General features: G+C 41.7%; 2 protein-coding genes across 3 annotated transcripts in view; one reads left to right on the top strand and one right to left on the bottom strand.

The window, feature by feature from the left end:
- The window catches only part of LOC123163795 (protein-L-isoaspartate O-methyltransferase-like), a 3,375-nt gene extending 752 nt beyond the window's left edge, over positions 1-2,623 (top strand). For both annotated transcript variants that reach the window (XM_044581178.1, XM_044581177.1), the window contains exons 2-4: positions 367-640; positions 994-1,158; positions 2,197-2,623. In XM_044581178.1, the coding sequence (XP_044437113.1) occupies positions 367-640; positions 994-1,158; positions 2,197-2,447 (690 nt within the window). In that variant the 3' untranslated portion in view covers positions 2,448-2,623. The remainder of the gene's footprint in view (positions 1-366; positions 641-993; positions 1,159-2,196) is intronic.
- A 196-nt stretch (positions 2,624-2,819) lies between these two features.
- On the bottom strand, positions 2,820-4,984 carry LOC123163796 (28 kDa ribonucleoprotein, chloroplastic). Its single transcript, XM_044581180.1, has 4 exons — positions 4,525-4,984; positions 3,994-4,095; positions 3,330-3,611; positions 2,820-3,164 (listed from the first exon to the last, which is right to left on the bottom strand). The coding sequence occupies exons 1-4, from the start codon at positions 4,927-4,929 to the stop codon at positions 3,102-3,104; spliced, it is 852 nt and encodes a 283-aa protein (XP_044437115.1). The 5' UTR covers positions 4,930-4,984; the 3' UTR covers positions 2,820-3,101.
- Positions 4,985-26,140: the final 21,156 nt, after the last annotated feature.

Raw genomic sequence — 26,140 nt, 5'->3', positions numbered from 1 at the left:
TGGAGGAAAATTGTTAGAGGCTGAGGGCCTTTGGTTGGATCCCACTTAGACCCTTTGGACCCGTGGTCTCAATCTTTTAAGTGTGATGATCATTTTTGAGGCTCGAAATGTGGATGGTGGGAATCATCCAAATGGAAAGACCGCCAGGCTGCTAGGCTATTCCAAGCATCTGCTTGGCAAACATTTTCGACTACCATAGTGCAAGCGAGTTAAGATTGTTCTCTTATGGCATGATCCATATAAACTTTATTTAATTTGTCAATCATAGGGAACCGGTTTCGTTCACTGAATTTGACACCGTTTAGAATGGCAAAGTCGACTAATTATATGTGTTTCATGTTTCTGCTGGTGGGGACACTGTGATAGCATGGACTGTGGTCGAGCGGAGCTAGCGACAAGAACAAGGCCATGGTTGAGCAACTGCAGAGATATGGGGTAATCAAGTCGAGCAAAGTTGCGGAGGTCATGGAGACCATCGATAGGGGGCTGTTTGTGCCTCAGGGTGGTTCTCCCTATTTTGATAGCCCAATGGCAATTGGCTACAATGCAACCATATCTGCGCCTCACATGCATGCTGCTTGCCTGGAGCTCCTGGAGGATCATCTGCAGCCTGGTATGCGGGCTCTGGATGTTGGATCAGGTATGTAAGACTTTAGTATGTTCAATCTGTTCAACTAAAATATCTGAATTTGTATGGCAGCATAAGGAGATGTTCGTGCCTGAAGTCATTCCACAAATTTAGCAACCTGTATCTTTAAAGTTTAGGATGCAATGAAGTCTATCAAAACAGTATAAGAGGCCTACCTAAGAAAACATATGAGAGGGCATTTCGCCGGCATGTCATCCACACCTTTTAACACTAAACTTTGAAGATTTTGTAGTAATCAGCAGATCATTTCCTTCTGACCGAATGATAATACTAGCTTGTTTTAGTGGCTGAAATGCTTAATACCTTGGTCCTAAACTCACTGGTTGGTATTGGTAAATTGATAGGCACTGGGTACCTAACAGCTTGCTTTGCACTTATGGTTGGACCGGGAGGACGAGCAGTTGGTGTTGAACACATACCAGAGTTGGTTGCTTCTTCTGCCGAAAACATCAAGAAAAGTGCAGCAGCCCCACAGCTGAATGATGGATCCCTCAGTATTCATATTGCTGGTAAGTAGACCAAGTCTGACATTTTCAGTCATCTACTTTGCTTCCGTCATGGCAAGTACTATTTTTAGAACCATGCTTAGATGGGCATACAGACTAATCATCAGGTTTTGTATATATATACATATACAAAATTGATATGAGGATTTCTTCAGCTATATCCTACATGGGGTGCTTATTTCAGTTGGGGTTAACATAGTAACAAGGTAGTATTTTATTCTTCAACTAGGACAATGCACAAGCGTTGCAACGGGATATATATTCTAGTACGTTAGCTCGTGATTTATCTGCCCATATTAATGTGATTGTCCAACTAAGGGCTCCTTTGATTCAAAATAATTCTATAGGATTTTTGGAGGATTGAAATCCTTAGGAATATTTCCTACGTTGGTCCTTTGATTCATAGGATTGGATTCCATAGGAATTTTCCGTATGGAATCTTTTGTACTACATTTCATAGGAAATCTAACATCCACTCCAACCTCTTTTTACTATTTCTTTGTTTTTTCTGTGGCATCAAACACTCCTTGCTAATCTTATTGGATTTAAGTCGATATGCCACTCCAATCCTGTACTTTTTATTTTTCAGAATCCTGTGAATCAAAGAGGCCCTAAATGTTTATCAAATCCTGCCCATGAGTTACCTTATAGTTTTATGAGAAGTTTGGTAAGTAAACTAAGGTGGAATTGGTGCAAAAGGTAAGTAAATTAATGTTATTGAGTGGTGTACTGGGAAGGTGCGGTCAAATATGGCATGGTGAAAAACAAACCGGCTGGATGAAAAAAAATCGATAAAGAGACGTGGTGAGAGGGGGGAACCGGTTGAGAAAGAGTTCTGCCTGGCAGGAAAAGGACACTACTTATTTTTTTAAGTAAAGTAGAGAAGAGAAGAGAAAAGTGAGTCTGTTGTTTCACCATACCATACAGTTGTTCCCTCTCCATTTCTTTTATGTGTATGCTTCTCCTTTTGATGGAATTCCTTGGTAATTGTGCCATATTACTACGGTGTATCTCAAACTATAATGCTTGCAACTGATGCAGATGGTAGGGAAGGCTGGCCCGAGCTTGCACCATATGACTGCATCCATGTCGGAGCTGCAGCACCGCAGATTCCAGAGGCGTTAATCGAGCAGCTGAAGCCTGGTGGCAGAATGGTGATCCCGGTTGGGACCATCTTCCAGGAGCTGAAGGTGGTTGACAAGAAGCTAGACGGCGGTGTCAGCATAAGAGACGAGACGTCTGTGCGCTATGTGCCTCTCACCAGCAAGGATGCCCAGTTGCACTCGAATTGATCGCCGCATCCTGCCAACCAAATGCTATCTTCAACGTGTGAACCTAAAACCTCATTATCAAGGCGTTATGATTGGACATAAAATCTACCCAGCTGTCGCTGTAAAACGCTGGGTTTCATGGGCAATGTAGGATACTGGTACTTCATCAAAGTATTGAAGCGAGTGTTTGTGTTTAACTATCTTTTTGTATCTGCTAGCATCTGTGAGCGTGAAGCATGTTTTCTCGTTGGAACTGCTCTCACAATGTTGCCTGTAAATTCAAGCAACCCAAAATATCTTTGGTTCTGTGAAAAATGTCAGGTTGCAAGGCGAATGTAATTGCAAAAGTAAACAAGGCTACCGTGCATTCTGCCCTTTGCATACATAATCATATTAGCATTACCAACAAAACCTTCTTCGATTATCATGAGAACACTAGGACATCATTACAGTAGCCTACTTGAAAAGTTGAACTCATGGTGTTGACAAGAAATTAACATGATGACATCAGCAGCAAACGGAAGCATGAAAAAAGAACATGGGATGGGAGGAGATAGCCCAGCATCAGGAGGCTAGTGCAGGATTTTTAAGTGGTGACATGCTTCAGTCTTCTGCAGTAACATTTCAGCAGTGTTGCTCTCGTGTGTCCAAAAGAAGCACCCGCTCTCCTCTGCATCAGAACCCTCGCTGTGGTCGCTCCGCGGCAACGTTCACTCGGAGTGGGCGGCCATCCATCTCCTAGAGTTCATAACAACAACAAATTAGCATCAGTTTGGAACCTTCAATGTTTGCCATACACACTATGATAGTCAACAATTCTGGAGAAATTAGTTGCTTCCATGTTGCAGTCGTGCTGTTATGTAGTTTATGAAAATGATATAGTTATGCTGACGATGTTCTCACCTGTCCATCAAGCGCTGAAATAGCACTGTCAAGATCCTCCTTTGAAGCCATAGTTACAAAACCAAATCCTCGTGAACGCCCAGTTTCTCTGTCGTACACAACTGTAGCGTTAACTACTTCCCCATGCTCGCTGAACAATTGCACCAACCTAGAGTCTTCCGCTTGCCATGGCAGGTTACCAACATAAGCCCTGAAAGAAGATGCAAACTGTCGAGGAGGTCTCTCAACACGGGAGCCCCTTTGAGCTGCCCTGTTTACGTTCAGAAGCCTTCCACTGATGTCCTGTTAAACAGAAGGTAATCAGCCAGCTACTCAGCACAATGTGCAACTTATACATCATGTTGTACTATTTTCAGGTGTACTGCCCTTAGTTGTTCATCAAACATGATGTGCGATCTAAGAAACGGGATAAGGAATACAACCCCGTCAAGGTGATAATAATCCGTTTTTATCAAGTGGTACGTTCAAGTCGTCTCAAGGTGATAACATCCAATTTCTTGTGTAATGGCACCATATATAAATAACTTGAAGACAGGCAAGTGATGAAAAATACTCTAAACAATTTCATATGTTCAAGTTGGAGTATGAAATAAAATTTGATTATCTGTGAACTCTAAACAATTCAAAGAACTAAAAAGCAATGAGAAGATTGATATGCACTCACGTAGCGATTGAACGTCTCGATGGCTTTGTCAGCTTCCTCAATAGTACTCATGGTAACAAATCCAAATCCACGGCTCTGGCCTGACTCTCTGTTGTAAATGACCTGGAGTTGAACAAAGCAAGGTCAAAATAAGAAAATCAATCGAGCACTGCACACCCATTTATACAAATAATATCAGACACTACAATTCTCAAGCCTATATAAATAATGCAATTACTACAAGGTTCGACAATAGACAACAGAAGAACATGAATGAAAAAAAAACAGGACTCACGCCAACAGGGAAACAGAAAACAAGTCGTTTCTTGCAACTAGGAAGCTACCCTAAAATTAACAGTGGAAGCTACCCTAAAATTGCAGAGTATTTTGATACTCAGTGATATGCTTACCACTCAAATTAACATCGGATTACACAAACAGTCCCGAACTTGTGCAGGTACCAAAATGGTATTAACGGGGGAAATCGTACTTACGCGTTGCTGTTATTAATTTTAGCGGTAATTATTTTAGGTGTTGCAGTGGTAGGCTCACCTCGGCGACCTCGACGACGCCGGCCTGGTCGAAGAGCTGAGCGAGCCGCTCGCTGTCGACATCATACGGCAGGTTCCCGACGTACACCTTGGCCTCCTCGGGCGGCTCGGCTGCGTACCCCGCGTCCCCACCGGAGGCCGCCACCGCGGGCTCCTCCTCCGTCACCGTCTCTTCGGCTTCCTCCGCGTCGGCCCAGTCGAGGCCCGCCTCGGCGGCGTCGGAGGAGGCGACGAGGGGCGTAAGGGGGACGCGGGGGCGGGTGGAGCGGAGGAGCGGCGCGCGAGAGAAAATGAGTGGGAGGGAGGCGGATGCCGGGGCGAGCTTGTGTTGGGCGGGGAACGTGGGGTGGAAGAGGGAGGCGTCCGTGGCCGCGACCATGGCGAGTGTCATGGCGGAGGTGGCCATGGTGAAGGGGATAAGGGGGGGCACGCGAGGAGGGGAAGGGATTTGAGCTTGAGGTGCTCCGTCCTCCGAATTCCCTTTTTTATACACGCCGCGCTGGGCATTTGTCGGCTTTGATGGGCTTCCCACGGGCTTTCTTGTGAGCCTTTGGATTGTTCTTAGTCTTGGCCCCCAAATGACAAATATGTCAAACTAGCCCTAACAGAATATTTTCTCAAAAAGAAAAGCCCTATACACAGTAAGTCCAAGAAGAGCCCTATACGACGGGTGCCCCTATTTGGCGAGAGCCACTAACTAACGAGTGCTCATTCGGAAGCCTGCAAGGGTCATCTAGGGAGGCTGAGAGCGCGTCACTCGCGCTCAGCCACCGCCGCGTGTCACGCTCTAGGCGTCCTGCCGTTTTCTTTTTCGTACGCGTTTTTGGTTTTTTTAGGGTTTTTTGGCATTTTGATTTTTCACCGGTCTTTCTTAACTTTTGAAAAAATTAGAAACAAAATTATGTAAAAAAAACATGTTTTTTTTTGTTCTGCGAGAGGCAGGGTTTTGCTTCCGCCAGAGACACGCCATGCCTCTCTGAAACGAAAAAAAAACTTGTTTTTTTTTCTCCTTCTACAAGAGGCACGGCTTGCTTCGGCGAGAGGTGTCGTTTTGCATCCATGACATGCACGGCCCAACTAGCTCACTTTCGTTTCTGGGAAGGTTCTAGAACATCCAAACTTGTTTTTTTCCCTTGTTCTTTCTATTTGTTCATTTATCTTATAATTTTCGTTTTTTCATTTATTTTTCATTTTTTCTTTCCAAATTCACGAACATCTTCTAAAATCCGTGAACATTTTTCAAATCAGGTGTGAAAACTTTTTGAAACTCAAAATTTGTTCATCCACTTCATACAATGTTTATCATATTTAAAACATGTTCATCATTTTTTAAATGTTCATCGAATTCAAAAAAGTTCATGAATTCAGAATCCGTTCATCCAATTCAAAAATTATTCACTGAATATAAATTTTGTTCACGAAATACAAAAAATGTTCATCTAAATTAAAAAATCTTAATAAAAAATTCAATGTTTTTTTTCATCAAAACCAAAAATGTTTAAGTTTTTGAATTTTAGTGGACATTTTTCTGAATTCATGAACATCTTTTTGCATTGGTGAACATTTTTTTCAAGTCCTAAACCCTGAAGCGGCCCAAGTTCGAGCATGGGGGAGCCAGGGGTGCGCGCCGCACCTTTTCCCAGCGCGCAGCACGCAGAATAGGAGATCCCCCACCCGCGAGCGACAAATGGTCGTGCCTCTACTAAAGTCAGGGGCGAATGGGCCGGCCCATTTGGAGGCAATGAGCTCTAGACGAGTAAAAGAATCGCCAAAAAGTCATGTGCGAGCGAGAGCTCAAACTCGCGAGCTACCCCTCATAGAACCAGTGTAACTAACCAAACAAGCTGATGAGATCTAGTGATAGATTCAAGACGCGATAGTAGTATCAAACTTCTTTTGATTTTTTTTTGAAAAATACACATTGAACATTTTATAATATATGCTGAAAACTTTCTTGATGGAAATTTTAAATAATAGAAGAAGAACTTTTTTGCATTATATGATGAACTTCTAAAAAATATCACTATATGTGTTGCGCATTTTGTAATATACGTTGAAATTTTTTGAATCCGCATTGAACAATTGTTTAATATGCACTAAACAAATTTCAAAAACATAGTGAACATTTGTATATTCGATGAACAACTTCTAATATACCATGAAAATTTCCTTAACATACGATGAACATTTTTGTAACACGTAATGAATTTTGTATAATACAGGGGAAAAGAAACACAAAAGAAAAGACAATAAAACAAAAAAAATAAAAAATAAAGCAAAGCTATCGTGGGCCAGCCCAAACATGGGCGTCGTGAGGCCGAGCTTCAGCGAAGCCATGATGTTTTGACGAGTCTCAAATAAGAATCGCCTGAATTCCCTATTTGTTGCTTATTACGGCAAACTGCCGACACTTCGCACAAGGCAAGTGGCCGACCGACGCGTTTGGGCCTGACCATTTTTGTACATAGTATAGATAGCGTGGGAACTACCCCATGGTTTTGGAAACGTTCTAGAAGGTCCCTTGAACCAAAATTTTCTTTCTTTTACTGTTTTTCGGTTTCCTTTTTCTTTACTTTTGTTTTTATGTTTCGGTTTCTTTTCTTTTCCTTGTTTATGTTTTTTTGTTTTCCCTTTCTGTCACTCTTTTTTAAGTTCATTTTTCTTTTTCAAAAAGTATTCACGTTTTCAAAATTGTTTCGAATTTCTAAAAAAACATCATTTTTCCAAAATTAAAAAATATTCATGTTTTTTCAAAACATGCTCATGGTTCTGAAATTTTTTTGTGTTTCCAAAATTTAAAAGAAAACATGTTTTCAAATTTTGTTAATAAAGGAAAATATTTTTGATTATTTGAAAAACATCATGTTTTTAAAAGTGTTCAGAATGTTTAAAAAAGTCCTCGTTTAAAAAATCCCACAAACTCAAAAATTGTTCGTGTTTCCAGAAAATGTTTGACGGTTTCAAAAAATGTTCATGCTTTTGAAATTTTGTTTAGAAATTTTAGAACTGTTCCCACTATCAGATGTTGTTCTCAAAATTCAAAAAATGTTTGTGTTTTGCAAAATGTTTAGGATTTTCAAAAATTGTTTCTGTTAAAAAGTTCACAATTTCAAAAATCATGCTTTTGAAATTTAATTTTTTAGTTGTTCATTTTTTTCTAATTTTGAAATATTACCCCCTTTTTAAAAATTTGTTCACAATTTCCAGGAAATGTTTGAAAAAATTCAAAAACTGTCTAGATTCCGTGTTTTTACATAGAGCTTGTGCGCTCCTCATTGGTCCCCAAGTCATGGCAGGTACACTGGTTAGGGAGCTTTGCTACACCTAAGAATAAAAGTTAAGAAGAGTTATGTATAGGATTAGCTGGAGGTTTTGATTAGAGGGAAGGGAGGCCCACCCTGAAATTCAAGGGGGAGAGATTGATGGGAGTTGGACACGTAATCACGTAGGTCAATTTTCGTAGGTTCCTTTCATAGATGTAGGACTTTCGCTGGTTAGGTACTCTCCTTAACTACCTGGAGGTGCTTAGTTCAAATCCTGTCGAGGTCACACTCCATATTCTTGAAATCGCATCACTGCGCTACAGTACGGGCAAACCTGCGCGCACTACAGCGGACACCATTTGGCTTGCCCAGTCAGGGGCCCGTATATGCGCCTCGAGACTATTTGAGACAAAATTCGTCAAATAGGAGCCCAACTCTTAGCACACACGGTCGCCTGCAGGGAGCCATTGCTTGGCCAGACCAGTAACAACGAGTCAGCATCATAATGATGTCACCCATTGTTGGGCTCACTGATGGGGGAAAGAACACAAAGAAATTCAACGTCATGCTAGCATGCGACGTTGGAAGAATTTGATTAAAATCTTGACGTGTGAAGATGGGACAACAACGCAAAATCCAACTGAGATGGTGGTGCTGACTAATTCTTTTTACAAGAACTTGTTCTCTATTGAAGGCACATCTAGTATGGAGGCGGTGTTGGATGTTGTGCCGGACAAAGGTAACCTCACAAATGAATGCATCTCTAACGGCCCCTTTTTCTGCTGAAGAGATCAAAAAAGCACTTTTCGAAATGCTTTTTTACCAAAGCACCAATCCCGATGGATATGTTGCTCACAGGCACTGGGAGTTATGTGGGACTGAGGTCACAAATGTTGTCTTGCTAATTCTTCGGGGTGATGAGAGCCCATAAGTGGTAAATAAGGCCATCCTTGTGTTAACCCCGAAGGTAAAAGATCCTACCCAACTATCTCAGTTCTGACCAGTAAGTCTATGTAATGTGATTTACAAGATTGCCTCGGAAGTGCTATCAAATAGGTTGAAAGAATTCCTACCCGAGATCATATCGGAAGATCAATTTTATTTTATTCCTAGACGTCTGATTACAGATAATATCATCACTACATATGAATGCCTCCAATTCATGAAAAGGAACAAGGAAAAAAGAAATAGATTATGTGTCGTGAAGATGGATATGATGAAAGCCTAAGACCGAGTTGAGTGGGAGTATTTGGAAGCTATAATGACCAAGTTGGGGTTTGCACCATCTTGTGTTCCTTTAATTATGAGGATGGTAAGCTCGGTTAAATTCTCTGTCCTTTTTAATGGTGGGAAGCTTCAAGAATTTAAACCGCCCAGGGAGAGCTAACAGGGGGGCCCAATTTCTCCACATAAGTTCTTATTATCAGCGAAGGGCCTTTCATGCCTCTTAAAAACTAAAAGTGAATCGTCGCACCTCGGTTGAATTCGAGTAGCTCCATCGGCACTGTTGGTAAGCCACTTGCAATTTGCAGATTATAGCCTTTTGTGAAAGTGCAACTAATCCCTGGGTAGTTCTGGTAATTCATAACAACGTATACATCATTGAACTAATGCCTACTCAAAGAATATTTCAAGAAAGTTAAATTAGGTATTGCAATGGGATATGAATGTGGACCCCTCCAATGCAAAGGATAAAGCATTGGCAAAAGCTCCAAGACTCTACATTTTTGGTTAAGTGATCCAGGATCACATTGAGTCAGTAGGAAAGCCAATACTATTGAAAGGGGATGTGGTTTTGATCACGGACTTATTGCTCAAAGTGCTTAGAGATATTGCTCCAAAAACCCTTAGCCACACCCTCACATTCCTATCTGTCCAAACCCTGAAGTTAATCTCGGGCCCAACGAACCAATCCTATCCGGACTCACCGAGATACACTTGACAAAGCCACTGCCTAAACCCTAACAACTCGGTCTCAGTGAGATAACATTCGGTCCCACCGAAGTGCACTAGCAAACCTTCTGTAACCTATCGATTGTTGGGAAACATAGTAAAAAACAAAGAAAATCGCCCTACGATCACCCAGGAACAATATGAAGATGCATATAAGGTTTGGATCAACGATTATTATTGACTCCGAAGTGCAGCGCAAGTAGTTGAGTCGGTGTAGATCATGCTGGAGTCCCTCATACCGTAGATGAAAGATCTCGTGAACCACCCATGAACAATCCCTCGAACAGAAGACCGAAAGAACGACCTCTCTACTTGGTTTCAATCGTACGGTCTTCACGATCCGACAGCGCTTTGCCATCCAGAGCTAATCGTTGTCAAGTAATTAGTGGGAAGAGATTAGAACAACTTCTAATTATTAGTATTAGAGGATCTAGGTCAAGCTCTAATTGATCAACTAGGATCAACTAGAACTAGAGGAACTAGAGGAGGCTCCAAAACTTGTGTATCAATTGTGGCCAAAACCTCTAGTACATATAGGTTGGCGTGGAGAAGGAGGGGCACCACAAGGAGGGATGGAATCCTCCCTCTTTGTCCGGCCAAGAGGAGGGGGATTCCCCCTCCAATCGGCTTCCCCTCCCTCCTTTCCATGGAGAGGGAGGCACCACCCTTATTGGGCCCTTGTGGCCCAATTCTCTTTCCACTACTTGGCCTTTTAAGGTCCGTTGATATTAAATTAAATATGAAAGCCTCCTAACAATTACTAGAGCATTTAATTATTAATTTAACATCACCAGAAACATTTTCCACCTATATATTATTTATCGATAATACCTGGTATTGCCCGATAAACTCTGAAACCCTTCCAGTGACCCTGAAACGCTTTCGGTTCCTCTCGGAACTATTCTGAATATTAATGAAACAATTCCAAAAATAAATCCTTGATACTCTCATCCTACTAACACTCAATAGATCATGATTACCTTAAGCTTGTGACCCCATAGGTTTGGTAAATCATAGACATGAACGAAACCCCTTCGTTCAATGACCAATAACGGAACCGTGGACTTCCATATCGATCCCTGTGATTACATGAATGACATTCGAGTGAACCTTTGGTTATCATATGATGTTCCCTTTGCTTCACGATACTTTACAAAACCCGAGGTGAGATGTATTGATATCCTCTTAAGTCATACACATGCTCACTATACCTGTCTCCTTGTTGCCGACTTTGTTCTTCTTCCTCGTTGACGTGTTCTGACATCCCCATGACATAGTAACCTGTGTCTGGCCAGGCGATGATGGATTCCATCACATCAAGAGGGCCCTAATAATATCTCTCCATCATCGGAGGAGAAAATTCCACTCGCGAGCTATCGAATCCCGTGTCAAAATTTACGATGAACCTGCAAGTTGTTGTTATGATCACCTAGTTACAGATGATATTTGAGCAACCTCAAAGCTCATCGTACAGTAAGAAGTGACTATGACACTCTCATGGTCTAAGGAACTAAAATACATGTTAACACTCTGTGTTATAATAATTGACTTATGACAATAACATCTCAAAGTATAACAAACAAGTTTGGGTCAATTCAATATGATCGCTCTTCTAACATCATACCCTCAATGTTGTTTTAGGACTATCATTACACTTAATGATATCCTAATATCCGGAAAATGTGATCACGAACAACACTTGAGCTAGTCGTAGAGGCGAGACTAGGAATATTATTTTTACCGTTTATCATTCCACACGTGCATATGAGTTTTCCACTGAATCACACATTCCAGGATCATAGCAGTCATAGCATGGAAGATAAACTCTTAATAATTATGAATGTGGAAAGATAATAATATAATATTATTTCCTCTAGGGCATATTTCCAACAGACTCCCACTTGCACTAGAGTCAATAATCTAGTCAGCACATTTCCATTTATACCAATGGCAATCCGGTGTTTGTCCATGCTCTGCTTGTGGTATAGCCTTCATCCTATCGGATCTTGACATCTTCAGATCCGCGTGTATAATTTGCATTTCAATGCATGTGTCATGCTTTCACATGAATTCATAATTTATGTGAAACTGGCTTTGTGTGTATTGAATCACATGACCTATGATTCCTTAGACTGAGTCATGGAACCACTATTAAGAACAATGTTCCATTGGCACAATCATCTAAAACCATACCAAGCTCACAAATGAACTTTTGATTCATCTCCCTCTACTGTTGCTTCTAAAGAAACAATATGCTCAACCTTTTGTTATAGAATTCACCATAGTAACTTTCTTGGACCAATTCCAACTTACTGTGACCATAATCATTTAATTAAAATCAAAAATTGCTTTGGGCACCTATGAAGATTTTTGTCGATGTACTACTTACAACGAGCATGTATTGATGTAACTCCTTACAATAATCTCCTCATTTTCTCTGTTTGCAAGAAACATGTCGTCAATACTTAATGACATTTTCACTGTTGTCCTATGATCAATAATTTGACCATTCTAGTAACTTTACTCACAACTTACTTAGAGTATTGGACATATCTGGTTATTTACATACCATGGAATTAACACAAGTGTGATTGAAATCATGTATTTTGATCATTAGTATTTCAAGATACTAATTCTCGCTAAAAACTCCTTCCATGCGACTTCGATAAGAAACTCTTCTTGGTGTTTTTCATACTAAACTGCTTAAGTATCTTGTCAATATGTATCTTTGGCTAAGCCCGATTAGACACTACTATCTCCATAGATTATTATGCCTAATACAATGACTATATTGCCTAAGTACTTTACTGAAAAACTAGTTTCAATAAAGTCTTAATCCATGTCAAGAAATTTATATAATTTCCAATCAACAATGTGTCATGCACACATGTGTTTAGAAATATTATCATGCCCCCACTTACTTTCTTGAAAATACGAGCATCTTCGCTTTCTTCGATGAAATCAAATTATTTGACCATTTCATCGGAATGAAGATTTCAACTCCACTATGCTTGCTTCAATCCATTATAGGATCTCTTGAAGTTTGCACACTTACTAGCATCCTATGGATCGACAAAATTACCATTGGACCGTATCAAAAATACAACCTTGGTTCTAGTTCCATCTCATGGGAATGACATCCATCTATTATATCTCGTAATGTAAATATTTATTAATTGCTAGTTTAACCCGAACTGAATTTAAGTATTGCTATGATGAGACAATCTTGTCATAATCAGCTGCTTGATCTTCTCATATACTATTTGTAACAAGTCAAGCATTATAAAACATTTTTATCTTTATCAGTCCATAGATCCATTACTATACTTTAGACTCTAAGTCTATCAAAGGGTCCATGAGGTTCTAAACTTGAATTATGTATATGGATATTATCTCGGATTATTTTGGCATATAGCCAATTCTGGAGTCAGGGCCCATCAATGCTTCTCTGTGAATTATAGGTTCATTGTTTGTCAGCAATATTCATGTGCACACCATGCATGTGTGCATGAATTTTCCCAACCTATATAGTTCAGCTGCAAGTTCGACCGAAAAATCACTACATCTTGCAGACTAAGGCATAACCTAGTGGTGGGAAGGGGCTGATGCCTTCCCACCCACCTAGGTTCAAGGCATGGTACTTGGAATTTGGGTTTGTTGCACCAATTATACTGCAGGGGGTTCCCTTACCGTCTTTCTGTCAAAAAATGAAATCACTACATCTTATGTAGAGGCTTCTGTATCAATTACGGTATGAAATTCTAGAATCAATTCTAGCATTTCTTTCCTTTGACCTGACTATAGAGATTATGTAATCTCATCGAGTTGCACTGTCCTCCCACTCACTATTTTGCAGAAAACATTTTCTTCAAAACTTACCACACTCTTTGGCAAAAACACTTTGCCTCGGTGTAGTGATAGAGGAATACCCAACTATTTGGGATAACTAACAGATTAGTACTCATACCCACTATGCAGGATGCTGCTAATGCGACACTATGATCAGAGACCCTTCGACGAAACTGTGTGCGATGCAATAATCACAAACGGTGGTGTAAAAAGACCGTCAAAAAGGTGCAAAACTTTTGCGATGACAGATGCATCAAACACGATTCAGATTTTAGTTGTGTGTGCAATGTAGGGCATACGGTTCAGTTCAATTAACTGTCTACGATGAGGAGAACAAAAGAAACGGGCAACCAGATTAAGGTGTGTGCGATGTACAACATATGGTTCACTCGGATGAACTGTTTGTGATTAGGCAGCACAAAAGAAAAGGTCAGCCAGATCAAGGTGTGTGCGATATACGGCATGCGGTTCACTCAGATGAACTGTTTGTGTTGAGACAAGAGAACAGAAATGACCGCACGTAACTGCATCGCGTGGCAACGCGCGCGGCGCAATCGCATGCATATGGGGCCCCCGACGTGATCGTGCGCACGCCCAACCGCTGGCAGAGCGCGTCCAAATTCAAACATTGCATCGGGATGCCCATGTATCGATTAGACAAAACATCCAATTACGTTATATAACAAATACCATAAATATTTCAAGGTTCAAATTCAAAGATTACAATGCCCAAATTCAAATATTGCAAGTATCGTCATTTCTGAAAAGGGGTCAGCCGCTGACAAGTCATGTATGGGTTTGACACAATGACTTCCAATTGCTTTGCCATATGCTCTTCCAATACGAAGTTTAGCTTTTTTGGAGCCTCTTCCATTGTGCAGTACCCGCCGGCTCTGATCAACATACCATTCATCTTTCCTAATTAAATGCATGTTCAACCTCAGTACCCTCAGCACCTTTACTCTAGCAAGAAAGAACCTGGCGAGTGTAATCTCCGGTAAGGTCCCTCGGTAGGAGTTCAAAGTAATATTTGAGAGATGCAGATCCAGGCATTCGATGTGATTGTCGTTATAAACATTATCCACCTCCGGGCCTATTATTATCTGCAAAAGAAGAGAACGTGTTAGTGCCTACATGCAGTTTTGAACACTGCTACACGCCCATTTGGTTTGTAGGATTTGTAAAATGCACCAACATGCCATCTTCGATCTGACATGATTAACATGGGCATTTGATTACAATCTAGAAACATGTAGCCTTCTTCACAAGAGGTTGGATTGGATGAAAAATTCCCTAAGAAAACTAGTACAGATGAATCCAAAGGAGAAATGCTTATGGATTGCAACCATATGAATCAAGCAACCAATATGGGGTGGGGGTGTATGTCCTGAAATCCTCCAAAATTCCTTCGGAGATCGTAGTACATTGTCATTGTAAACTTGGGAAAAGGTGCAAAAAATTGAACTCCCTTATGGTTAACATTTAACAGGAAAGGAACATCACCTCGATATACAGCTTCTTCAGGCACGGAAAGCATCTCAGGCAACTGACAACTTGGTCCAGGTTGGGGCCGACAGATTCTAGTGCCAAGACCTTCACTGTGCCCAGAATCTAGGTGAATCTTTGCTGGATGACAGACGAACATACATCTTCAAAACTAGAAATAATGTTGATATCAAGAAGGAGAGGTATAAGGCGACTATTGTACCTGAAAGTAGTAGTATTTGGCAGACGAGTAGCCCACCACTGTCAATTTCGGCGCAGAAATGACATTGATTCTTGTTGGACCTTGTTGATCAACTACAAGTAATCTCTCAAGTGAAGGTGTGTCCTCAATGACCACATTGTGGTCCACCTTTTGTGATCTCTCGTTGCAGCACCAGCAACACACATAAATAGTCCGAAGAGTCCGGGAGGTGATGTGCAAGGTACTCGGCCAATTCATAGCCTGAAGACGAAGGAACTCGAGTGCAGTACAGCCGCGGAGCAGGCGCTCCATGTCATCCTTTGGGATGCAAACGACGACGAGCTCGAGGTGCTTCAGTCGTGGTAGAAAAAGAGCGGGCGCATCATTGGGGGGATGGCAGTTCATGAAATTGGTGAGGCGCAGCGTGGGCGCGAAGCGGAGCACGGACGTTGGCAGCAAGCGCATATGTCCATCATTAAAACTGAGCTTCTCGAGCTGATCTATGGCGGGGGATCAGAACCACTCGTCAAGCTTGGCTTGGTCCTTGCCATTGGAATAGAACTTGCCCGTGATAAGGCCTTTGATTGGGCCATGGTGACTGCCGAGGATCTGGGTGAACTCGTCCAAGCTTTTGTGATAGCCATAGCAGAGCTCGTGGGCGTCGAGGAGGTCGACAGGGGTGAGGAGCCATAGGGGGCGCCACCGCCGGGAAAGGGCGGCTGTCCTCGCCCGATATTTGATTGGGAGGAGGGATATGATGACTCTCAACATATCACCGGGGAGGTTGTTGATGAAGTCTAGGCCTGCTGGAGTCGCTTGCGGTTCTTTCTCGACCCGCCTCCGCTTGTTGGCAGCCTCGTTCTCCACCTCGTCGGCGGCGACGGAAACCTCTGTCTCCATATTCACGCCATGCTTCGATGCTTCAGCATCCCCGACGTCGCCACTCCCTCCGATGGGGCGCATCGGCGGCATCCTCATACACTGACGGCTTTGAGGACTAAGAGCGGCATCGAGGATGCGGGCGGAGAGAGTGGATTGTGTGTGTGGCCAGGATGGGGGGTGTGGCCGCTCGCCCACGCCATTAATACAGACCAGTGGGAGCGAGGCGGGCGGCGGTCAAAGGCTGTCTCGCTTCCCGGTGAGAACGACTGCTTAATCTATGAGTGAAATCCATGCTTAATTACTGAATTTTAGTTGCAAAAATTAGATAGTGCTAGTGGTTTTTAGCTGCATATTTTGACAAATCGCAGTGTCTCTTGGCTTAGCGCCAAATTCTGGCTTTAATTTGCATACCGTAATCTGAACAGTTTGCGTTGAAGAGATGCACAGATCCTGCGTTGAACAGCTTGCACGCTTCCCGGTGAGCCTGCGCACCAGACTGCGCTCGCACGCCTCCCGTTCAGTCACGTAGCTGTCCGCACGGCACCTCCTGTAGCCATTAAAACCAAGACACGTGGCCTCACGTGAATGGTTAACAGAATGTACACGGTTTGAATTATACAAATGTTTGAGATATTAAAGTGGCAGCTATTTTTTCAAAATGCCTTTGTTGGCTGTTATTTGAGTGCGCCTTCCCTCAAAATGGACACGAAAAATACTACAGCATGTTGGGTGCCATTCCATGATAGCATGCCAAGTTTCATGAATTTCAGATGAGTTTTGGATTTACTAGAATTTAAAAACAAAGTATCTCAACGTTTGCCGGCAATCAACGGTGCCCCTGGTGTTTGAAATTCATTCCCATTTCTTGCATGGGACCTAAGCATGCACCCAAGGACACAGATTTGATTTTCCAACCAATTTATATGCACTGGAGCATGTGCATGTAGTTCAAATTTGAATTATGCACATAAAATGCCTAGAAAACCCAGTTAATGTATAAAAATGTCCAAACGAACCCGAAAAATTCCATAATTTAACACAACACTCCTGTTGTTCTATGTTGACACTAGAAATTTTTTGAAAGCAATAAGAGGCAGCGGATATCGTTTCATCCCCAAAGGTGGGACGTTCCCTACCGAAACCATCAGGCTTGTTGTGAGAAGCTCTGGTTTGTGAGAAACTTATACCCAAACCTGCCCCAAATGGGACAAAAAATTTACCACGGCATGTTGGTGCCGCTCCATGATAGCATACCAAGTTTCATGAGTTCCAGCCGAGTTTTGGATTTACTAGAATTAAAACCAGGTATCTCAATGTTGCGGCCGAGTGACGGTGGCAAGGTGTTTGACATTCTTTCCCATTTCTTGCATGGGACCTAAGCATGCAACCAAGGACACATATTTGAATTTTCAACCAATTGATGTGCATTAGAGCATGTGCATGTAGTTCAAATTTGAGCTATGCACATAAATGCATTGAAAACTCAATTAATGCATAAAAATGTCCAAACCAACCTCGAAAAATCCCAAAAATTGACACAGCACTCCTGTTGTTCTATGTTGACACAAGAACTTTTTTGAAAGCAATACGAGGCAATGTATATCGTTTCATCCCCAAAGGTGGGACGTTCCCTACTGAAACCATCAGGCTTGTTGTGAGAAGCTCTGGTTTGTGAGAAGCATATCCCCAAACCTGCCCCAAATGGGACAAAAAATTTACCACGACATGTTGATGCCGCTCCATGATAGCATGCCCAGTTTCATGAATTTCAGATGAGCTTTGGATTTACTAGAATTTAAAAACTAGGTATCTCAATGTTTGCAGACAAGTGACGGTGGCAGGGTGCTTGACATTCATTCCCATTTCTTGCATGGGACCTAAGCATGCAACCAAGGACACAGATTAGAATTTTCAACTAATTTATATGCATTAGAGCATGTGCATGTAGTTCAAATTTGAATTATGCACATGAATGCATAGAAAACTTAGTTAATGTATAAAAATGTCCAAGCGAACCCCGAAAAATCCCAAAAATTGACACAACACTCGTGTTGTTCTATGTTGACACGAGAAACATTTTGAAAGTAAGAAAGGCAACAGATATCATTTCGTCCCCCAAGGTGGCACGTACCCTACCGAAACCATCAGGCTTGTTGTGAGAGAAGCTCTGATTTGCAAGAAGCTTATACCCACACCTGCCCGAAAATGGGACAATATTTTTACCACGGCATGTCCTTGCCGTTCCATGATATCATGTCAAGTTTCATGAATTTCGGACGAGTTTTCGATTTACTAGAATTTTAAAACCATGTATCTCAATGTTAGCGGCCGAGCGACAGTGTCAAGGTGTTTGACATTCATTCTCATTTCTTGCATGTGACCTAATCTTGCACCAAGGAAAAACATTTGATTTTGGAACCCGTTTTTATGGACTAGAGCATGTGCATGTAGTTCAATTTTTAATTATGCACATAAATGCCTAGAAAACTCAATTAACGTATAAAAATGTCCAAACGATCCCGAAAAAATCCAAAATTTAACACGACTCTCCTATTGTTCTATGTTGACACCAGGAAAACATTGAAAGGAAGAAGAGGCGATGAATATCGTTTTGTCCACAAAGGTGACACGCTTCCTTAACGGAACCATGAGGCTTTCTTGTGGGAAGCTCTGGTTTGTGAAAAGCTTATACCACAACCTCCCCAAATGGGACAATATTTTTTATCCCAGCATGTTGATGCCATTCCATGATAGCATGCCAAGGTTCATGAATTTCAGATGAGTTTTGGATTTACTAGAATTACACAAGCAAGTACCTCAACATTTGCCGGAGAGCCACGGTGCCGTGGTGTTCGAAATTCATCCCCATTTCTGATGAGGACATCAATACCATTGTTACACCCACATCCCCTACTGTTACATATACTGGACCAATTACTAGAGCTCGCGCACGCCAATTAAATTACCAGGTACTTTCGTTTCTTGGTAATGATTCTAATGTTCATGAGAATATGATGTTGCCTAAATTGGATACATTTGTTTTGCTTACAAATGAAGGGCCTAGCTTGGAGAAGGATGAACATTGGAGCAAGAACAAGCATGGAGTTGATGGCATGCGCAAGGGGAACAAGAACGGAGTTACAAGTGATGATTTCAGGACTTTGAAGCCACCATAAGAAGTGCATGAAGCCTTGGACGAAATATACAAGATGCCACTTCATAAATTTCGTCCAGAGGCTATTCTAGGTGCTGCGTCACCTTATTATTGGGCCAGGCCCATGTAATTTCGAAATACATAAGTATAGGCTGTTTTTAGAGTCCGTATGTGTGGGGAAACAAGAGATAGGGTTGGTTTCGGACCCCTTCCCCAAGGGCCACGAAATTCCTTCCTCTTCCTCCATATATACAGCCCTTAGGGCACCGTTTAGACTTTGGGTTTTGTTTAGATTAAAAGTTCGCCATAGCTGCAACTTCGCGTACTTCGTTTGTGTTCAACGACCAGACAAAGGTGTCATAGAACCCCACCTTCATCAATAAAGCTTTTCTCTTATATTCGCAATATCTAGATTGCAATCTTAGTTTTCTTGCTTGTTCTTTGTTTGCTCGCAGGAAACAGACCTTCATGCTCATGTTGATCATGCTTCGGCGTGGTCAATAACCCTCGGAAGTTGGTTTAGCGATTGCTAAGGCGCGACGTCTCGCACGTTCGTAGTCGGATCGTCAAGGTCGACTCCCACAGAAAACGATAGCCAACATCTCATCAAAACATCGGGACACCTTCGCCTCTATCAAGTGGTATCAGATTTCCAGGTTGCTCGGTGAGATTTTATAGTTTTTCATAGTTTAGATCGAGTCTGTTCTTCATACCTATAGTCCACGAAAAAGCCAAAAAAATAGGGTTAGTTCATCCTATCTGAACCAGTCTGAGCCTTTGCATAGTCTTTTCAGTATTTTGCTTTGTTGAATTTGCAGTTGCATCGTCGTGTCAAGTTGCTGGCCTTAGCGTCTAGTCTTTTGGAGTTTCGAGTTCTGGTCATAAGTTGTCACGCCGCCACCGCACCATCATCATCGCCCCTGCCACCTACCACCACCGCTTATCCGCCACTGCTCTGAATCCGTATCCATATACCACCACCAATCCGTATCCATATACCACCACCGATCCATATCCATATACTACCACCGCTGCCCTATACCACCACCATATATCCACCACCAATCCGAGTCCTTTCATATTAGGTTTGTTTTCGAGATCCATCTAGTTTCCGATTCGTGTTTCCTTGCCTGAGTTGGTTTTGAAAAAAAAAGAGTCTGGAGATCCCCGGGCAGTTTTTAGGCCAAAATTTCGGCGACCGAAAATAATTTTTCCCTATCCTATTTTTAGGTTTTTCTGAGTCTTTTGAGACACTCGCCATCATAGTGATTTTTTGTCGCACTTTTTCATCGTCGCTGCCCTGATTTTCGAAAAAATAGTCAAAACAAATTCGTGCCCATCCTGTCAGTTTGACCTGGGAAGAGTTTTGAGACACTCGCCATTATAGTGATTTTTCGCAAAAAAAGAGGAGCGCAAAAAAAAAAGAGCGCAAAAAAAAAAGAGCGCAAAAAAACAGAGCAAAAAAATATTCTAGAGTGTGCTTTTCCCTTGTTTACGTGCAGCGCCGTGATTTTGTTAGTGTTCTAGGCTCGCATCTCTAGCACGGTCTAGCCTGGGACCAGCACAGTACCGTCGTTGAGCGTTTATTCAACTTTGCATCTCTGAATTGATTCTTGCTGACCCGTTTTGCTACCATATTATAAGCCTTCCCAGCTCCACATACATCTAGATCGTGCGTTTGACTCTCCCTGGTAATCGCTCTATCCAAGCTTTGAGAGTTTTGACTACATCAGTTGCCGATCACCGCCTGCTGCTGGGTAAGAACTGGTAAGAATTTGAGATTTGCTTGACGGATTTGTGACACGCACCACCACCACCACTTGTTAGTAGTCTGTAGGATCATATTCTTGTGTGTTTCTATTGCTGCTAACCATGCCAGGATCACAAGCCGACGAGATTGACTGGGAGAACTTAACGAACAAGGAGCTTCATGATAAGTTTCAGCAAATGATGACTGAACAGGTGCAAGATGTGCTGAACAATTTTGAAGAGGCCATGGGTAAGATCACTGGCCTTGAGAAGACGTTCGAAACAAAGCTCGATAACAGATTTAATGAACTGCTTGCACGTCTTCCACCACCGGCTGCACCTGCCGCACCTCTGTAACAACAACAACAACAACAACAACAACAACACCGACTACCTCCATGTCGCGAAACAGCCCTCCGCCAAGCGAGCCGTGTCCCTCTTGAGCCTGGCCAACCTGTTGGTGCTGCTATTGATACTTTTGTGGCTCCTGCTGCTGATGATGAGGAGGATGATTATGCGGGAGATTACGAGGATGAGGTTGATCAAAATCAGAACTACGTGCAACCACTAGCACCCGGTCGTCCACATGCAAATAATCGCAATGGTAGGGCTGCATTACCAGCTCAGGTACGAGATCATGACCATCTTCCTAAACTGAAATTTAATATTCCACCATCTGAGGGTAGATATGTTCCTGATATATATCTTACTTGGGAGTTAGAAACCGAACAACATTTTACATGTTTAGAATATCCCGAGGAGAGACGTGTTGCTGCTCCACTTTGTGCTTTCACTAGTTTTGCTTGTGTATGGTGGTCTGAACATCGTAGATTATATCCGAATAATATTCCAACTACTTGGGATGCTTTGAAAACTGCTATGCGTACTCGTTGGGTTCCACCATATTATCAATGTGAATTACTTCAAAAATTGCAGCGTTTAAGACAAGGAAAAAATTCTGTAGAGGAATATTATTAGGAATTACAAACTGGCATGATTAGATGTGGTATTGTTGAGGATAATGAAGCTATCCTTGCACGTTTTATGGGTGGATTAAATAGAGAGATTCAGACCATTCTAGAGTATAAGGAGTATAATAATATCACTCGTTTATTCCATCTTGCTTGTAAAGCTGAACGTGAAGTGCAGGATCGACAGGCATTGGCGCGAACTAACTTTTCTGCAGGTCGACCTTCATCATGGACACCACGTGCATCCTCTAATTCCACTGCACCATCACCTCCATCAGGTGCCACCTCCAACCGTGATACAAGAAAGCAGGCACAACCACCACTATCTGCCAAGAGCACACCTGCCGGACCTGCACATAGCTCTTCTTCTTCCATGGCATCAACAGGGCACACAAGTGATATTGTTTGTCGTCGTTGTAAGGGAAGAGGTCATTATGCGAGAGAATGCAAATCTCAGCGTGTGATGATTGCTACTGAGGATGGTGGGTATGAGTCCGCTAGTGACTATGATGAGGAGACTTTGGCTCTTATTACACGTGAAGAACACGGTGGAGATGATTCTAATCATGAGACGCAATACATGGCTCCTGAAGATGCTGACAGGTATGAATGTTTAGTTGCTCAACGTGTTTTGAGTGTGCAGGTTACACAAGCGGAGCAAAATCAGAGGCATAATTTGTTCCATACAAAGGGAGTTGTGAAGGAACGTTCTATTCGCGTCATCATAGATGGAGGGAGCTGCAACAACTTGGCTAGCATGGAGATGGTGGAGAAGCTATCTCTCACCACAAGACCACATCCACATCCTTACTACATCCAATGGTTCAACAACAGCGGCAAGGTTAAGGTAACACGTACTGTTCGTGTGCATTTTAGTATCTCTACATATGCTGATTATGTTGATTGTGATGTGGTACCTATGCAAGCATGTTCCTTATTACTTGGTAGACCATGGCAATTTGATAAAAATTCTGTACACCATGGTAGAAACAATCAGTATACTCTTGTTCATAAGGATAAAAATATTACTTTGCTTCCTATGACTCCTGATTCCATTTTGAAAGATGATATTAATAGAGCTAATAAAGCAAAACAGGAGAAAAATAAGAGTGAAAATCAGATTGTGGCAAAAGAATTTGAGCAACAAATGAAGCCTAATAATAAACCATCTAGTGTTGCTTCTGAAATTAAATTGAAAAGTGCATGTTTACTTGCCACCAAATCTGATATTGATGAGCTAGATTTTAGCAAATCTGTTTGCTATGCTTTTGTGTGCAAAGAGGCATTATTTTCATTCGAGGACGTGCCTTCCTCTTTGCCCCCTGCTGTCACTAACATTTTGCAGGAGTTCGCTGACGTCTTCCCACAAGACGTGCCACCGGGATTACCACCTATTCGAGGGATTGAGCATCAAATTGACTTAATTCCCGGTGCATCGCTACCCAACCGTGCACCATACCGTACCAATCCAGAGGAGACGAAGGAGATTATGCGTCAAGTACAGGAGCTGCTCGACAAAGGTTATATACGCGAATCTCTTAGTCCTTGTGCTGTTCCTATTATACTAGTGCCTAAAAAGGATGGTACGTCGCGTATGTGTGTTGATTGTAGAGGCATTAATAATATTACTATTCGTTATCGTCATCCTATTCCTAGGCTAGATGATATGCTTGATGAATTGAGTGGCTCTACAATATTCTCCAAAGTTGATTTGCGTAGTGGATACCATCAAATTCGTATGAAATTGGGAGATGAATGGAAAACAACATTTAAAACTAAGTTTGGTTTATATGAGTGGTTAGTCATGCCTTTTGGGTTAACTAATGCACCTAGTACTTTCATGAGACTAATGAACGAAGTTTTACGTGCTTTCATTGGACGATTTGTGGTAGTCTATTTTGATGATATACTGATTTATAGCAAATCTTTGGAAGAACATTTGGAACATTTACGTGCTGTTTTTATTGCTCTACGTGATGCACGTTTGTTTGGTAACCTTGGGAAGTGCACCTTTTGCACCGACCGAGTATCTTTTCTTGGCTATGTTGTTACTCCACAGGGAATTGAAGTTGATAAAGCCAAGATTGAAGCTATTGAGAGTTGGCCGCAGCCCAAAACGGTCACACAAGTGAGGAGTTTTCTTGGACTCGCTGGTTTCTATAGGCGTTTTGTGAGAGATTTTAGCACCATTGCTGCACCTCTCAATGAGCTTACAAAGAAGGATGTGCCTTTTGTTTGGGGTACCGCACAGGAAGAAGCCTTCACGGTATTGAAAGATAAGTTGACACATGCTCCTTTACTCCAACTTCCTGATTTTAATAAGACTTTTGAGCTTGAATGTGATGCTAGTGGAATTGGATTAGGAGGTGTGTTATTACAAGATGGCAAACCTGTTGCATACTTTTCTGAAAAATTGAGTGGGCCTAGTCTGAATTATTCTACTTATGATAAAGAATTATATGCTCTTGTTCGGACTTTAGAAACATGGCAACATTATTTATGGCCCAAAGAATTTGTTATACATTCTGATCATGAATCTTTGAAACATATTAAAAGTCAAGCTAAACTGAATCGTAGACATGCTAAATGGGTTGAATTCATTGAGACTTTCCCTTATGTCATTAAACACAAGAAGGGTAAAGAAAATGTTATTGCTGATGCATTGTCTCGTCGCTATACTATGCTTTCACAACTTGACTTCAAAATATTTGGTTTGGAGACCATCAAAGATCAATATGTGCATGATGCTGATTTTAAAGATGTAATGCAGAATTGTAAAGAAGGAAGAACATGGAACAAGTTCGTCATTAATGATGGATTTGTGTTCCGTGCTAACAAGCTATGCATTCCAGCTAGCTCTGTTCGTCTTTTGTTGTTGCAGGAGGCGCATGGAGGAGGATTAATGGGACACTTTGGCGTGAAGAAGACGGAGGATGTACTTGCTACACATTTCTTTTGGCCAAAGATGAGACGGGATGTTGAGCGTTTTGTTGCTCGCTGCACTACATGTCAAAAAGCTAAGTCACGACTCAATCCTCATGGTTTATATATGCCTTTGCCTGTACCTAGTGTTCCTTGGGAGGATATATCTATGGACTTTGTTTTAGGTTTACCTCGAACAAAGAAGGGGAGGGATAGCATATTTGTTGTCGTGGATAGATTCTCGAAAATGGCACACTTTATACCATGTCATAAAAGCGATGATGCTGTTAATGTTGCTGATTTGTTCTTTCGTGAAATTATTCGCTTGCATGGTGTGCCAAATACTATTGTTTCAGATCGTGATACTAAATTTCTTAGCCACTTTTGGAGATGTTTATGGGCTAAGTTGGGGACTAAACTGCTTTTTAGTACTACTTGTCACCCCCAAACTGATGGACAAACTGAAGTAGTCAATAGAACATTGTCTACTATGCTTAGGGCTGTTTTGAAGAATAATAAGAAAATGTGGGAAGAATGCTTGCCTCATATTGAATTTGCTTATAATCGTTCGTTGCATTCTACTACTAAGATGTGCCCTTTTGAAATTGTGTATGGTTTCCTACCTCGTGCACCTATTGATTTGTTGCCTCTTCCATCTTCGGAGAAGGTTAATTTTGATGCTAAACAACGTGCTGAATTGATCTTAAAAATGCATGAGTTAACTAAGGAAAACATTGAGCGTATGAATGCTAAATATAAACTTGCTGGAGATAAGGGTAGAAAACATGTTGTGTTTGCACCTGGAGATCTTGTTTGGTTACATTTGCGTAAGGATAGATTTCCTGATTTGCGCAAATCAAAGCTAATGCCACGTGCTGATGGTCCTTTTAAGGTGTTAGAGAAAATAAATGATAATGCATATAAACTTGAGCTACCTGCAGATTTTGGGGTTAGTCCCACTTTTAACATTGCAGATTTGAAGCCTTATTTGGGTGAGGAAGATGAGCTTCCGTCGAGGACGACTTCATTTCAAGAAGGGGAGGATGATGAGGACATCAATACCATTGTTACACCCACAGCCCCTACTGTTACATATACTGGACCAATTACTAGAGCTCGCGCACGCCAATTAAATTATCAGGTACTTTCGTTTCTTGGTAATGATTCTAATGTTCATGAGAATATGA

This window comes from Triticum aestivum, chromosome 7D (assembly GCF_018294505.1).
Source record: "Triticum aestivum cultivar Chinese Spring chromosome 7D, IWGSC CS RefSeq v2.1, whole genome shotgun sequence".
NCBI lineage: Eukaryota > Viridiplantae > Streptophyta > Magnoliopsida > Poales > Poaceae > Triticum > Triticum aestivum.
Note: the sequence above shows the minus strand (reverse complement) of the source record. Positions and strands in the feature narration are given on the sequence as shown.

What these genes read in the sequence shown, in the direction of transcription:
- LOC123163796 (XM_044581180.1), bottom strand. Translation starts at nt 4,929, where the DNA reads ATGGCCACCTCCGCCATGACACTCGCCATGGTCGCGGCCACGGACGCC. An exon ending in GCGTCGTCGAGGTCGCCGAG is followed by an intron (nt 4,096 to 4,524) that starts GTGAGCCTACCA and finishes GTTCAACTCCAG; the next exon opens with GTCATTTACAACAGAGAGTC. An exon ending in TCGAGACGTTCAATCGCTAC is followed by an intron (nt 3,612 to 3,993) that starts GTGAGTGCATAT and finishes TCTGTTTAACAG; the next exon opens with GACATCAGTGGAAGGCTTCT.